Below are 16,874 nucleotides of genomic sequence, written 5' to 3' on the forward strand. Positions count from 1 at the left end.
GACTTAGCTGGTATAGATAACAGCCATATAAATAACAGGATTGCAGTGAGAAAACTGAACTAAATCTCTTCCATGGGAGATCTGAAAAGGGACTTCTTGTCTCTTAATTAAACAGAAAAATGCTTTCAATTCAAATCTCTCGCTCTAGTGATTGGGTTTATACCTGTGATTCCCCCACAGGCAAGTTCTTGGTTTGAGCTTTGCTTCTTCAGAGAGATCCCAAGCAAAGACATTACTCTGCTTGACACGGCAATTTCCCTTTATGTAACATCTATAGGGTTACAATAGTGTTTCAGTGAACATGTAGCTGATAAAATTGGACTCCAAGAAAAGGAGATACGAGGACAAGTCTGATCAATGATGAGTTTTGAGGAATATCTTAAAGGAGGAGACAGAGAGAGAGCGAGAGAGAGAGGAAGGGGGGAGATAGAGGGAGAGGGAGAGAGAGAGAGAGAGAGAGAGAGAGAGAGAGAGAGAGAGAGAGAGGTGAGAGAGAGAGAGAGGTGAGAGAGAGAGAGAGGTGAGAGAGAGAGAGAGGTGAGAGAGAGAGAGAGGTGAGAGAGAGAGAGAGGTGAGAGAGAGAGAGAGGTGAGAGAGAGAGAGAGGTGAGAGAGAGAGAGAGAGAGAGAGAGAGAGAATTTGAGATCACACGGCCTGGACAGCTTAACACACAGCAGCAAGTGGTATTGTTTAAGAGGGAGGCTGCACCAGAGATTAGAGTTTACAGAAGCACTATGTCCTGAGGGTGCTTGTCGTAGCATGGAAGGCCGAAAGAAATTAGAGTTGAGACACTGGAACACTATCTTCTTCAGGAAACAAAGGTTCCATTAAACAGCATCAGGCCAATAGTCAAACAGCTTTTACTTATTATTTGTGTAGTCCTCAAAGTCTGAGCTCTATATAACTTTAAGTGTCAACTGGAATGTCCACACGAGCTGAGTATGTGAACTGGATGTTATATGGTTACAGGGGTGTACATGAGCTGGATACTGTACACCTACAGCTGTGTATGAACTGGATATTCTACACTTAGAGCTGTGTGTAAGAGGTGATATAGTACCTTCAGCTGGGTGCGTGAACTGGCCAGCGAGCCAAACAACTGCCTCTTGTTTGTGCAACAGTAGTTGAGTAAAGACCTGAACTTGGCACTGTTGTTTAATTGGTGGCATTCCAAACACACTAATACGTGTGGAGGTGTCAACAAACAGTGAAAGACGAACATGCCACTTTGATACTCCCATACAGCTGCAGCATGTTTAAAATGAAAATTTCAAAGCAATTCTAAGTACTTAGGATATACAAAACTTTGACGACTGCTAAAATTCCTGTTCTGTTGATCCTTTCACTGTCTCAAAGCAGAAACCACTTTTGTAAACATATGAACAAACTCACTTCCGAATTGACACTTGGGCCATTTAAACTAAAGCACATATCTGACTGACATCATCGCATCTTCTTTTAATCTGTTTCCAATTTAGCTTGTTTTCAAAAAAAAACTGACTTATCAAGATTAATAACCATATTTACTTTGAATTTCAAAAATTTAATGTGCCTGAATCTTGAATTCCACTGTCCATGATCCTGGCTACAGGGATGATACAAGTGTACCTGAATCTCTCTCAGATGTGCGCAGACTTGTTCTTCATCCTGACACAACAGTGTCAGATCCAGACAGGAAAAGCCCAGATCTGAGCCGTACCTGGATCAGGATGCTGTTCAATTTGTTATGCAGCAGAAACATATGAACAGAGTCCCTTAGGAATTAAACCAGGTTAATCTACGTACCCAACATAACAACTTTTTCAAAAGTTCGGCTCCTGGCAAATTCAAGACACAATTGAACAGTCAACATTCTGATCAAATTTTTTTTTTAAATTATTCAATCTGGGACGCATGGCTAGGCCAGCCTTTATTGTCCATCCCCCCTGTCCTTGGAGAAGCTGAGCTGTCTTCTTGAACCACTGAAATTCTTGTGGTATAAGTGTACTCACAATGCTGTTAGGGAGGGAGCTCCAGGATTATGACCCAATGACACTGAAAGAGCAGCAAGATATTTGAAATCAGGATTTTGCATGACTTAGACTACCACTTGTAGGTGGTGATGTTCTCATGTATCTGCTGCTCTTGCCAGTGCCCTTGTAAGGGATTGTGGTTTGGAAGATGCTGTATGAGGCAGCAGGGTGGAAGGGTGAATTTTGTAAATGATACACACTTCCGCTGCTGTATATTGGTCTGGAATGGGGTGAATACTGAAAGAGTTGGATGGTGTGCAAATCAAACAGACAGCTTTTCCTTAGGTGCTACTGAGATTGAGCACTGTTGGAGCCACGCCCGCCCAGCCAAGTGGTGTTTACTCCCCAAGTCCAGTGTTGCTCGGGCTCACGGTGCCACACCGTGTCAAATGTTGCCTTAGATGTCAAGGGTAGTGACTCTGACGTGAACTAACATGAGTTCCACCCTTTCATCCAAAGTCTGCAAGGAGGTCGGGAGCCATGTGGCTTTGTTGGAACCCAAACAGACATTAGGTAGGTCATTGTTGAGCAAGTACTGTTTGACCTAATCACCTCTTTCAACACTTTGCTGACAATCAAGAGTAAATTGACAGAGGGTAACTGACCAGGTTGGGTTTGTCAGTCTGGGGAGGGAACATACCTGAGCAATGTGCCACATTATTGGGACATTCCAACATTATACCCTGCTCCTGTACTCCTTTGACAAAGCAGCTCTGATCATGTTGTTACGATGTGTTGGAGCCAATAACATGGGCTAACATTTAATTCAACGTACCTAGCATCAATAATTGCCGATTCAAAATGCTCTATACAGTGCTGTGTGCGATTGCTCTGTTGCCTGCTGTGATTGGACTCTCAGCAGTGCTAGACCATCTCTGGTGTACCATCCTCATTTCATCATCATTAACTCCAGCATTGAAGCTGTTCCTTTGTTCGCACACTCCTTTTATCCAGTGCCTGGGCTCACAGACTATAATTTGTGGGATATCTGAGAGGCAGGGTGGGAGTGAGCAGGCTGCTTGAGATACTTAAGAGTGTGGAATACAAGAAAACCTTTAAATATAGATTTATGATTAAGCATACAATGTGGGTCCCCAGCTGACTACTTTGACTGAAGACAGCAAGATTTCAATTGTTCTCATGACAGAACCAGCACCAGCTTGGAGTAGGGTCAAACCTGACTTCTTACAGCAAGAATCAGCACCAGCAACCAGCTACACCGTACAGTGTGATAAACCCTCCTACTCCTCTGACACAGAGGTCTACATGATGGAGATCCAGCCCCATACAGAGTGTGATGAGGTTTACCTGGCCACTATGCAAATAGTAACACGAGACAGGAAAGTACCAGCAATACATCAGGGAATGGACTGGTTTGGGGTGAGTTTGCCCCTGCACCTCAGGGACAAGGGAAAGAGGGGCACCCCAAAGGCATGATGGTTAGGGGAGGCATCTCAAGAGTATCAGGGAGGGCTAGGTAGCACACTGAAGTGGTGTCACTTGGAGAATTTCTGTAGTGAATTTTGCAGATTGTAAAGACTGCTGCTATTGAGCATCGGTGGAGGAAGTGTTAATCAAATTTGTCCTGGATGGTGTCAAGCTTCTCAAGTGTTGTTGTAGCTGCACCCATCCAGGAACGTGGGGAGCATTCCATCACACTCCTGAATTGTGCCTTGTCGATGGTGGACATGCTCTGGTGAGTTTCATGCTGCAGATTCTGAGGATCTGAACTGTTCTTGTAACTACTATTGATAAGGAAAATCCAATCCAATTTCAGGTCAACATTAACCCCCAGGATATTGTCGGTGGGAGATTCAGCAGAGGTAATGTCACTGAATGTCAAGGGCTACTGGTCAATTTCTGTCATCTTGGAACTGACCAATGCCTGTCAGTTGTATGGTGCAAACGTTACTTGCAACTTGTCAGCCCAAAACTGGATATTGTCCAGATCTTGTTGCATCTGAACACAGGCTGCTTCAGTATCTGAGGAATTGCAAATGTTGATGAACATTGTGCAATCATCAACTGGTCTTTTCATGGAGGGTAGATCACTGAAGTCACTGAAGAAGGTTGGGCCTAGGACACGAAGATTTCTGCAGCAGTATCCTGGAGCTGAGATGACTGATGTCTAACAACCACAGCCAGTTCTTACGTGACAGTGGAGTGCTTCCCCCTTATACCCACTGACTCCAGTTTTAAGACGGTTCCTTGATACAACATACTATGTGAGAGTTTGGAAGAGGCAGTGACCTCAGATCTTATGAAGTGATATTGAGCAGTTTATATGTACACACTCCAAAGTCTAGAAAAACGAGAGTAGATCTAAATCTAACATATAAGATGATAAAGGATACTGAGTGATAATAAAGGATGTTGAGTGTGTCTAAGATGGCAACAGAGTAGGACAGTCTGGTCAGAGCTCCTCTGCACCAGGTCCTTTACTCCTGGGTGGCTGAGCAGGTCAAGACCCGCGATGGACCAGAGCGAGAAACATGGCCTTGCACTCGGGGCACCTGCAGGCACACCCGTGAGCCCCAGAACACTGCGGAGCACTGATCCCTGGAGCAGCTAGTCCTGGACGTAGACTGGTGTGAGGGGATAATCCTTACCTTGGAACATTGTAATGTTAACTCCTTAATATGTTCCTATTTTTAAACTTATTTTCAACTCTGTAATTAAGCAACTACTTTTCTTCCTCGGCTGTATCCAAGAACTGTACCCAGGTAACTTGAACCTAAGATGTCACCATAAAAAGGCACACTGTGTGAACGTTTTTCACTGTACTCCTACAATGGGGCACACTTGACAATATAATGATATTGCAGCATTGAAAGGTACATGTAGAAAGGATGTTTCTAGGCAATCTAGAATGAGAGGTCACAGTTTTAGGATAAGGGAAGGCAGATTTAAAATACCGATGAGGAGAAATGATTTCTTTCAAAGGGTCATGAATCTGTGGAATTCGCTACACGAGAGTGTGGTGGATGCTGGGACATTGAGTGAATTTAAGGAGGAGATAGATTTTTAAGTAATTTTTAATAGTAATATGTTGAAGGATTGTGGAGCGGGAGCAACAAAGTGGAGTTGAGACTGAGATGAGATCAGCGATGATTACATCTAATGGCAGAGCAGGCTAGAGGAATGGAACTGTCCAAGTGCTTATGTTAGGAAGTATTTGGATATACATTTGCGATGACAAGGCATACCAGGACATGGGCCAGATGCTGGAAAATGGGATTTGAATAGTTAGGTGCTTATTTTTGACAAGCACAGACTTGATGGGCCATAGGGCCTTTTTCCGTGCTGTAGATCTCCCTGACTGTGGAGCACAGTCCTAACAGGGAAAAGCAATACCCACAACACGGAATTGGAACTGGCTGCCCGTTTGGGTGGAAGATGGAAATAAGTTTTTGGAAAACGAATTTGAATCAATCTTCTCAGACATGTGTTGACACATCACCAAGGTAGGTGGGACCTTCTGGCCACTGTGCCACAACAACCCTACCACCTTCCTGTAAATTCAGAGGGTTAATTCAATATCAAAACAAAATTGCGAGCTTTGATCTGAGTTGGCTATTTCAGAGCCCACTTTGCAGGAGTTTTGTTTTTCAGAAAACAGTGAGCCTGGGTCTCAATTTGTAGCCTCCTCGGAGCCAGAAGCCAGTCAGGTCAAGTGCTGCAACAGGCAACAACTCACCTTGGTATCAGCCATAGCCATATCGTGCCCAGGCCTGAAGCTTATGGGTTCAAGGCACAATCTGCAATTTCAGTATATAGTCTAGACCAACACCTCAGGGGAGCAGTAACATAGTACTGCACTCTCCTTCGTGTGACATGTTTAAAACAAAGGTCAGTTCGCTCGAAAGGTAAAAGACTTTGTAGTACCGTAATTATAAGGAGTTTCCCGGTATCCTGTCACTGACATTCCTTTTGTAGAAGCCCTACAGTGTGGAAGCAGGCCATTTGGCCCATCGAGTCCACACTGACCTTACAAAGAGCATCCCGTTCAGACCCACTCCCTACCCCATCCCTGTCACCCTGCTATTTCCATGACTAACTCACCGACCTTGCTCATTCCTGGGCCGTGGGAGGAAACCCATGCAGTCTCTGGGAGAATGTGCAAACTCCAAATAGATGGTCACCAGAGGGTGGAATCTAACCCAGGTCCCTGGCGCTGTCAGGCAGCAGTGCTGACCGCTGAGCCACCGGGCTGTGTCTATTCGAAAAAAATCACCAAAAAGACAATATAACTGGTCACATCTCTCCTTGCTTCATTTGCCTTCATACAGGGAGGGTTCTAGAGGGTAATTCATTGAAAGACTCTGAGAGCGACATTTAAGAGCTAACTGAAAGTCATGTCCCTGTAAAACAGCTGCTATGGGAACGTCCCAAAGTGCTACTGCTATTTTAAAAACACTTTTATTCAGCCAGGTGCAAAGAGGAAGGATCTGAACTTGCTGGGATTGGCCAAAACACAACCAGGAAATTCTAATCAAAGGCTGGTGGCATTTTCAACCTTCATCCTTGGACTGGAATCCTTTCTGATGGAAGTCCCCTCAAAGCAAATGTTATTTACAGTTTCATTTCAAGTCGGTCTATTGTGCAAATGCAACCAAATGACTGCACCTGCAAAAATCAACAAGCTTCAGTCACGGCAGCTGTCTGAGCAGCTCACAGCACCTTCTGAACACTACAGCTGCTGTTTAGTATCACTGCCCAACTTCATCATATTACATATTTGATTCATTCATGGGTCAGGTTCTGGTTGCGCTCCTGTTCAGACTCCTGCTACCTACCAGTGGAGTATTGTTGCTTGATCAAGTTAGTCTGCAGGTCCATTAGGCTGGTGGGAACCCAACATCATTCTCAACCTGAGTACAGACTGCATTTCCTGCCACAGGCATACTGGATACTGGGCAGTCAGAACTTGCTCACAAGAGAGAAAAGCTTGCATCAGCAACTTGGATCTATATTAACATAATCCCTTATACATAAAATAATGCCCTACAAGCTATTACTCTTTTCATTGAGAGCTGCTCTCAAGGGCCACTTTATAGTTTTCAGACACTCCTTTTCCTTCTCATTAACTCTGTTATTAGGCAATGCAGCCACATCGTAACATTACTTTCTGCGTTTGTGTGGATGTATTTGGACTCGCACAGAAGAATTAATCAGTGTCTTAAATAATTACCAACCTCTTTATACTTAAAGCAACAAATATTTTATTTCCTGGACACCACACTCTCTTTAAATTGGTACAAGAAACAAGGATAAGATAGCAAAATAACTGATACATACATCTACAGACAAAAGGCCGTCACCCTAAACACACCTGCTGCAGCCGAGTGAGATGGTAGATAATGCAGTCAGCACTTATTCAGAGGTCTGGAATGTCTTGACCACACAGCTTCCACCCTTTTTACTCCAACTCCGATCTCAATCTCACACTTAAATCAAACATTTAAAAGTGTTCATTACAATATCAGCCATAACAATCTTCATCAGAGTAGCTCCTAAATATATGCAGCCATAACTCTCCCTGGTATACCCCAGGTCAGTCTTATCCCTTTCTGATACATCCTGGCAATCTCTGGCCGAGTTTATATTTCTGATAATATGAGTGGGGAATTTCTCTGCTCGATGGAGAAGCCACAGGCCTCAATAAACAAAGTTGGCATCACTACTATTTCACTATACAAAGTACAGTAGCGGTCACAGAATGAAACAGTGATAATGTCAAGCTTTATTACAGTCATTTAGAGAATGCAAATGAATTGTGCCTCTCACCCCTGCAGCTCTGTGCAGACTCTCAGATTACACCTAGGCAGCACTGTGGCTCAGTGGTCAACACCAGGGATCCAGGGTCGATTCTGTCTACGTGGAGTCTGCACATTCTCCCTGTGTCTGTCTGGGTTTCCTTCAGGTCGTCTGGTTTCCTCCCAGAGTCCAAAGATGTACAGATTAGGTGGATTAACCATGATAAGTTGCCCTTGTGTCCAGGGATGTACAGGCTAGGTGGGTTAGCCAATGGGAATGCAGGGCTGCAGGGATAGGGTAGAGGGTGGCTCTGGGTGGGATGCTCTTCAGAGAGTCAGTGTGGACTAGATGGACCGAATAGCCTCATTTTACGCTTTAGGATTCTAATGTTATTATGTTCTTATGTTTCTGAGACTTCCACAGCCAGCAACTAAATTGGGGTCTATTTATAATGAAATAAAATTAAATGAAATAAACTGAACCTGGTCTTAGCATCACATCCTTCATCACAATCTAGGCACCCACCCTCAAGTTGTGAACCTTCTCCATGTTAACTGCACAGAGATATAGCTGCTCCCTGAAACCCAGATCCTCCCGATATAAAAAAAATACAGTTTCTATAACAACACTCTAGGACAGCATTCCTGAGTACAATTGCCATGTTACTCTGCATGGCTTCTCTGATAAATCACACACTTAGAAAGTTCCTAATGTGCCAAAAAACATCCCAAGTGAATTTGTACAATCCAGCCCCGTGAATTGGTTTCACCACAACCTGACAGGGCAGGAAGTCCCTTAGTGAATCTCACCTCAGGAAACTACCCAACGGACCAACATCACCATGTGTCACACAGGTACTCAAAGGAACAACCCTCTCCTCACACCAGCCGCTGCGTACGGGAGGGAAGAGGGGAGTGTCTGAGGTGAATCAGGAGATCTATTTTCTACATACCCAGGAGTTAGAGCAGGTTTTAATGCCTCCAACCTTCCCTGACTACCTGTCACATTAAGTCAATTATAACCACACGAAGTCTCTGACCTTGGAGTTGGGGACTTTTTACAAGGTTTTCATGGATTGGGTGGTTACCCAATGGAAGTTTCATCTTACGAGATGGGACATGAGGATCTCTGCGTGGTCCCAGTGTGCGTCTCCTGTCTGCACTGTGGTACAGTTGGCCACCTGTCAGAAGATCTGACGTTGTGACCAGATAACTTGGCTTTTAGCTGTGATACTGGGGAGAAACGCGTCTGTTCTATTTCAAATAACCATGAGGTTATTTAATATTCCATCATGAAAGGCCGCATTGCGCCATATTGACAAGCCACATTTTGTAGTTACTGTCTCTGGGAGGGATTTCAATGCTTATTATTTACAATCAAACACAGAACAATCACGAAGTGAGCAAGAAACCTCAGCTACATTTACTGTATATTGGAGAGCTGGAACTTTAACTGTATTAGCTAATGTTAGCACTGGACAAGACAGATCACCGAGTGAAACCTGGCCTTTTATGTTCTAATTTGATTTTGAAAGTGTGAAATCAGGTACTGAACACATTCACAAGAAAGTGCCAATGTACTCCTAACACTAAGGATACGATATTCACTGGACAAGAAATAAAAACATGAAATACATTACACCAGTTGGGAAGATTTAATTACAGACGTCAGGAAAACTTTGCGCTCCTCCTTTGACCCCTTACAAAGATTCAAACCTCAATGTAGGGACAACAACATCTCTGCACACAAGCTACTCTCTCAGGGTCAGGATGGGACAGCTGCAACTGATTTACTTTCAGCAGACTCACTGCAGTTCCTCTTTTCCTCTTCATCACATATCTGCTCAACAGTGCTGAAACAAACTGCAAACTAAACTCTTAGCTCCTTAAACTTCCGAACAAACACGTTTCCTAAATCTAGATTTGGTAGGAACTGCAGATGCTGGAGAATCTGAGATAACAAGGTGTAGAGCTGGATGAACACAACAGGCCAATCAGCATCAGAGGAGCAGGAGAGCTGACTTTTCGGATCGAGACATTACAAAATTGAGCCACGGTACCATGGTAGTGTCCCTGCCTACGAACCAGAAGGTCCAGGTTCAAGTCCCACCAACTTCAGATATGTGTCATACCATTTCTGAACAAATTATTGAGTCATAGAGTCATATAACACAAAAACATTAATCCAACTTTGTCCATACTGACCAAGCTTTCCAAGTGAAACTAATCTCAATTGTCTGCATTTAGTTCATATCTTTCTAAACCTTTCCTATTCACGTACCTGTCCAAATGTATTTTAACTGTTAAACTGCACCTACCACTTCCCCTGGAAGCTCATTCCACAAATGAACCACCTTCTGTGTAAAACAGTTGTCCCTCAGTTCCCTTTTAAATCTCTCTCCTCTCACCTTAAACCTATGCCCTCAAGTTTTGGACTCACCCCACCGCAGGGAAAAGACCTGCCTATCTACAATGCACAAAATGTAAATTAAGCCAAATATTTTAAATTACTGTTAAAACACCAGCAACAGTATACACTCATGTTGTACACAAGAAACCACACCTTTACCGTGCACGGAGCAGCGTGGACCTCACCCGCACCGCGCACGGGGCGGCGTAACCCTTGCTATACACAAAACAGCAGGAATCTAATATGCACACTAATAGGAGTCATTCTGTGAGATAAATACCTTGACATGACAAGCAACTTTGAGGACACAGATTATAGTTTATTCAGCAGCCTGCACATTGCCAGGCAGTAACGGTACACAAGATCTGGTGACCAAACAGCGTGGCAGTGAGTCTCTCATCCCGAGACTGAACAGTTGTCTCCAAGTTCATCCTTGTTCCTAGTAACTGGGTGACAATGAGGGGCATGCAACGTTAAAGTGGCCGGCTTTACTGAATTGTCAAAGCCTCACCAAATCCATCAGATCTTCTACTTCCATTTGTGTTTTGTCAGAAGTAAACTAGTAAAGATTTGTGGCAGTCAGTCAGCGGTTCCCAAAGACTCCAGCAGGTTAGTTAAAGGTGAGGTGTCAGTATGAACAAAAATCTCTGACTCTTCATCCATTTAATGCAATCCAAGCTACACTGTTATACTAGTTACTCTCGACATATACCAGCTATGTCCACTGTTACATTGTAACTAAGCTGATAGTGCAATCAGTAACCAGATATTCCTGGTGCACTCACTCATGGTTAGACTAGTTGTGCTAGTTATACTAGTTGGGCCGTTACATTACTAGTTACTAAGTCCAACTTGTTATAACTAGTTATACCAACTTTCCACTCCTCAGGGGAGGCACAGGTTATGACAGAGCCTGGCACAGCTGGTTATGCTGGTTAAGTTAGTTAGCAGCTAGTTAAGCGCTGGCCCACCTGCCTCCACCGTGTCGCTGAGGTCCAGCGCGGCCGCGCTCCTCGGGAACTCCTTCAGTTTGCGGCCGCTCAGGGCGAGGATCCCGGAGCCTGCCGCCTCCACCAGGGCCCGCTCCAGGGAGCGGGGAAGAAACGGCGCCGCTCCCGGCCCAGACCCCGGCCCGGCCCCCACCACCGCAATCCCGGCGCCCGGGACCACGGCCAGGCCCGGAGCCGGCCCCTCCGCCTCCGCCATGCTGACCGCCCCCCCCCGGCTCCGCTCCGCTCCTCCTCGCTCAGTCCGCTCCCGCCGATCCGCCGCTGCTCATTTCCCGCTGCGCACCGCCCGCCCGAGGGACAACGGCAGATTGAGGCGGAAACCCAACGGCCGGCGGAGCGGCGGCGCAGCCTGGAGGCAGCGGGCGGAATTGCGGGCAGAGAGTTGGTGGGGGAGAGACTGCCATCACCTGGGGGGAGGAGGTACTGCAGGCAGGGAGGTAGAGAGAGACTGACACCCCCTGGGGGAGGTAGGTATTGCAGGCAGGGAGGTGGAGAGAGACTGACACCCCCTGGGGGGAGGAGGTACTGCAGGCAGTGTCGGGGTGGAGAGAGAGGGAGGTACTGCAGGCAGGGCTGTGGAGAGAGACTGACACCCCCTGGGGGGAGGAGGTACTGCAGGCAGAGCGGGGAGGGAAGACTGACCCCCCTGGGGGGGAGGTACTGCAGGCAGAGGGGGGAGTGAAACTGACACCACCACCTGGGGGTAGAAGGTACTGCAGGCAGAGCAGGGAGGGAAGAATGCCCCCCCCGAGGGGAGGAGGTACTGCAGGCAGAAGGAGGAGAGAGACTGACACCCCCTGGGGGGAGAGTGTACTGCAGGCAGAGCGGGGAGGGAAGACTGACCCCCTTGGGGGGAGAGTGTACTGCAGGCAGAGGGGGGAGAGAAACTGACACCACCACCTGGGGGTAGAAGGTACTGCAGGCAGTGCAGGGCGGGAAGAATGCCCCCCCCCCCGAGGGGAGGAGGTAATGCAGGCAGAAGGAGGAGAGAGACTGACACCCCCTGGGGGGAGAATGTACTGCAGGCAGAGCGGGGAGGGAAGACTGACCCCCCTGGGGGGAGGAGGTACTGCAGGCAGAGCGGGGAGGGAGAGTCCAAGATAATGAAGTGTGGGGCTGGACGAACGTAGAACATAGAACAGTACAGCGCAGACAGGCCCTTCGGCCCTCGATATTGCGCCGACCTGTGAACTAATCTAAGCCCCTCACCCTACACCATCCCAAACACAGCAGGCCAAGCAGCATCTGAGCAGCAGGAAAGCTGATGTTTTGGGTCTAGACCCTTCTTCAGAAATTCTGCCTCTACCAATCGCTCAGATAGTGCATTCCAGATTCCCCCGAACCTCTGAGTGAAAAATAATTTCCTTGAATTCCCTCTAATGCCTTTCACCTTAAAATTATACCCCCGCGTGTTGTTGTTCACCCTTCTACTAAGGAGAACGGCAGCTTTCTATTTACTCTGCGCATGCCCTTCATAATATACACCGCCATCAGGTTCCCTCTCAGCCTTCCCAGCTCAAAGAAACAACCTAAGCTTAACTAACCTCTTTTCATCTCTGAAATGCTTCATTCAAGGCAACATCCTGGTCAATCTCCTCTGCATCCCTTTCAGTGCAATCAAGTTCCTCCTACACTGCAGTGACCAGAACTGTAGATGTGCTTCAGCTGTGGTCTAACCAAAGTTCTATACAGCTCCAACATGACCTCTTTGCTCTTATAACTTATGCCACAACAGACAAAGGCAAGCATCCCATCTGCCTTCTGAATTACCCTATTAACCTGTCTTGCCACCTTCAGGGATCTGTGGACAAACTCCCCAAGATCACTCTATTCCTCTAAGCTTCCTAAGATTATTCCCATGCATTGAGCACCACCTTACATTTATCAGGGTTAAAATTCCACCTGCTACTGAGCTGCCATCTCACTAACCCATTTATACTTCCTCACGCCTAACATTTTCCTCTTCACTGTCAACCGTCTGGCCACTCTTCATGTCATCTGGAAATCTACTTACATCTCTCCACATTTATGACTATTACAAACAATAAGGCACCCAGCGCTGATTCCTGTAGCACACCACTGTGCATCGGGCGCCAGTCACACAAACAGCCTTCTAACACCACCCTCTGTCTCCTAACACTAGGCCAGGGTTTGGACCCATCTTGCAAAATTACCCCGGATTCCATGAGTTTTGCCTTCTTTATCAGTTATCCATGTGGGACCTTGTCAAAAGCCTTGCTGAAATCCATATAATCTACATCCACTGCCTTATCCTCATCCAAACACTTGGCCACCTTCTCGAGAAATTCCATCAAATTTGTTAGACATGACCATCCTTGACAAAGCCATGCTGACTACCCTGGTCAACTCATGCCTCACGAAATGGAGATTCAGAACATTTTCCAATAGTTTCCCTACCACTGATGTGGGAAACAATGGACCATCACCCTTCTTGTAAAGTGGAACCATATTAGCAGTCCTTCAGTACTTCTCCTTTGGCCAAAGAGGTCTTTTAAAAAAAAACAACTTTGGAACATGGCCCTCTTATTTCCGCTGTCATCTCTCAGAGCAGCCTGGGATGTAACTCATCAAGATCAGGGGATTCTATCTAATTTGAAACCCACCAAAACTTCCAACATCCTGGCTTCTTATATCAACCAGTACAAGGACACAGTCCACCTTTCCAAATCTGTACTTAGATCCTTCACCTTCCAAGTAAAGATATATGCAAAGCACTCATTTATTAATCTACCAATGTCCTTTGGCTTCATGCAGATTTCCTCTTTGGCCCTTACTGAGCCCCACTCTTTCCCTGATATATCCTACAAATATCTTGGGAATCTCTCCCCCCCCCCCAACTCTGTTCTTCCAAATACTTTCAGGTGATATGCTACATGAACTCTGTACATTCCCCTAGGTCCTACATTGTTTTACCCCTTTAGTATCTGTTGTTATATTTGTCTCTTCTTCAGGACTGACTGTTCCTAAACAGACTATTCTCTGGGCTTGTTGCTCCTACACTTCACTCTAAAGGGAATATGTTGGGCCTGTACTCTTCCCCTGTACCTTTCTGAAACCCTCTCACTGTTCTCTAGATTTACCAACTCTGTCTATTCTGGCCAGATTTTAATAAAATCTGCCTTACCCTAATATAAAACTCTTTTGTGCAGAATGTTCCTCCTTTTTCACAACAAACTTCAAACGTAGAGTGTTGTGGTCACTACCACTAAAATGCTCCCCCATCACGACCTCAAACACCTGCCCAGCTTCATTCCCCAGAGGGACCGTTTACATGCTGATGTGAAAAGATCTCCTTTACATATTTCAAGAATGAGATCACAGTTGATCTGATAATCCTCAACTCCGCTTTCCTGCCTTTTCCCCATTACCCTCAATTCCCTCTCTGATTAAAAATTTGTCCAACTCAGCCTTGGATACACTTAACGACCCAGCTCTACGGTCCTCTGTGGTCAAGAATTCCACACCCTCTGAGTGAAAAAAATGCTCTTCAGCCTTGCCTCACTTGTGCGAGCCCTTATTCTGAGACTATGTCCTCTGAACCTAGGCTGTCCATAAGTGGCAACATCTACACATCAAGTCCATTAAGAATTGTGCTTCAATAAGATCATCTTTCTGTCTTCTCAACTCCAATGAATACAGGCCCAAACTACTCAACGTCTCTTCATTGGACTGACCCTTCATCCCCTGGATCAATCAGTGAAACTCCTCTGGATCAACAGTAATCAGGTAAGGAACAAAAACTGAAGTTGCTGGGAAAGCTCGGCAGGCCTGGCAGGATCTGTGAAGTGAAAAAAGTCACAGAGTTGACATCTCGGGTCCGCTGACCCTTCCTCGATTTCTAATCGGGTGAATTTTGCAATATCTTCACTAACATCTCCACGCTCTCTGCGACCACTTCCAGTGTCCCAGCTGCCTTAAGCCTCCCTAGTTTGTCAACTGTAAGGATAAATGGACAGAGTGTGACACCTACTGATGGGGGTGAGTGGATCTGCAGGGAAGAGGCTGACATTGGCGGGAGGCTGTATATTCAGGGAAAGCAGGGATTCTCCAGTGGGTGAGGTTGTATCTACAAGGGATGTGGGGGGGGCGGGGGGGGGCGTGGTGGTGGGGATGTAGGAAGAGACTGACACCCTCAGGGATTGCTCCTTCAACAGCTGAAATAATGCAACAGGCAGTGTGCATAAATCTCCACCAAGCTAATCCTTCGCACAAGAGAGAGTCTACAGATCATGCACCAGCCACTTCAGAACCCATCACACTGGGATCGAAGCAAATAATCATAGATCCCAACAGACTGCCCAGGACCAGAAGTCTGAGAACATTGAAGGCAGCCACAACACGATTTTGCAGAACTGGTCGATCATTACAGAGTTCTGATTATCAGAAAGGGGAAATATTTAAGGGTCAGCTGGACAGAATTGACACCTGCAAACACTGTTGGGTGGTGAGAGCAATGTGCTACACAAGGAGGAACTACGTTACTTTCGACCAGCAATTGCAAGCACAGAGCTGCACAGCACCTCTTCTTGGACACCATCAGTGCACACCCTGTGCTCTGCTCCCCTTGTGTTCATGCTCCGTCTCGCACACAGTGGCCTGGAATATTTACGCATGTGGAGGGACTGTCTGAGTGAAAATGGCACAGGGGCACCTGAATCAGGAAATCCCAGGCCTGAACTCAGCACCTGCCATTTTCACAGGGAGTGGGAGGCTGGAGAGAGGGTGGTCAGAATGCGAGTGTTGTGTCATTCTCGGAGGTCGGTAGATAAGCTCAACTCCCCCTTCCTTCTGTCAAATCTGATTTTTATTGGATACAAAGTACTTCTTATGCACTTGTTTGGAGTAGGTCTAAATTAATGGAAGTTCTTTGTACCAGCCCAGAAATAAGGTAACACGTGGGCTGTCATATTATCATCACCGAATTCCTACAGTGTGGAAGCAGGCCATTTGGCCCATTGAGTCTACAGCAACCCTCTGTAGAGCTCCCGTCCAGACCTAGTCCCCCACCCTATGCCTGTATTTCCCATGGCTAATCCATCTAGCCAGCACATCCCTGGACGCTAGGGGAAATTTGGCACGGCCAATCCACCAAATCTACACATTTTTGGATCATGGGAGGAAACTGGAGGAAACCCACACAGACACGGGGAGAATGTATAAACTCCACACAGACAGTCACCTGAGGGTGGAATTGAACCCGGGGGTCCCTGGCACTGTGAGGCAACAGTGCTAACCACTGAATCTCGGTACCACCCATCTAGACATAGGACACCTCTGAGAAACATCAGGACCCCTTTGTCTGTACGAATTGCTATCGTGAGATGCAAGTAGGTCTTAGGGGGAGTTTATGCACCATTTGAGATTGACAAATGTAGACATGAACGTGCGATAGAAAAGTATATGAACAAAGTGGAACTGGGAAACTGTCAAAGGGAGTTTTCATTTAGAGCTGTAAGGTATTTATCTCTCCTGCCTTTAAATATTTGAAATAAAACCTTTCCTTTTTAAAACAAAAAGCCTAAGGCTTGTCATTCCTAGATTAGTGCTGTATAACTGATTTCATAATCTATTATTGTCGCAGTGGGGTGCCTATCAGTTCACTGTTTGATTGACAGCTCCAAGTGTTTATACAGTTTTGAAGTGGGACTATGAACACAAATACTTG

At 46.0% G+C, this 16,874-nt stretch overlaps 1 protein-coding gene across 7 annotated transcripts in view; it reads right to left on the minus strand.

The window, feature by feature from the left end:
• Positions 1 to 11,549, minus strand: part of lrch1 (leucine-rich repeats and calponin homology (CH) domain containing 1) — a 162,540-nt gene extending 150,991 nt beyond the window's left edge. For 2 of the 7 annotated variants that reach the window (XR_009446573.1, XR_009446572.1), the window contains exon 1: positions 11,150 to 11,548. Coding sequence is in view for 3 of the 7 variants with exons in the window: in XM_048540125.2 (XP_048396082.1) it covers positions 11,150 to 11,384 (235 nt within the window). In the remaining 4 variants the exon portion in view is untranslated. Of the gene's footprint in view, positions 1 to 11,149 lie in introns of all 7 variants that reach the window. The other 5 variants (XR_009446574.1, XM_048540125.2, XR_009446575.1 and 2 more) reach the window with 4 other exon arrangements.
• Positions 11,550 to 16,874: the final 5,325 nt, after the last annotated feature.

Source organism: Stegostoma tigrinum, chromosome 12 (assembly GCF_030684315.1).
Source record: "Stegostoma tigrinum isolate sSteTig4 chromosome 12, sSteTig4.hap1, whole genome shotgun sequence".
In the NCBI taxonomy this organism is placed as follows: Eukaryota; Metazoa; Chordata; class Chondrichthyes; order Orectolobiformes; family Stegostomatidae; genus Stegostoma; species Stegostoma tigrinum.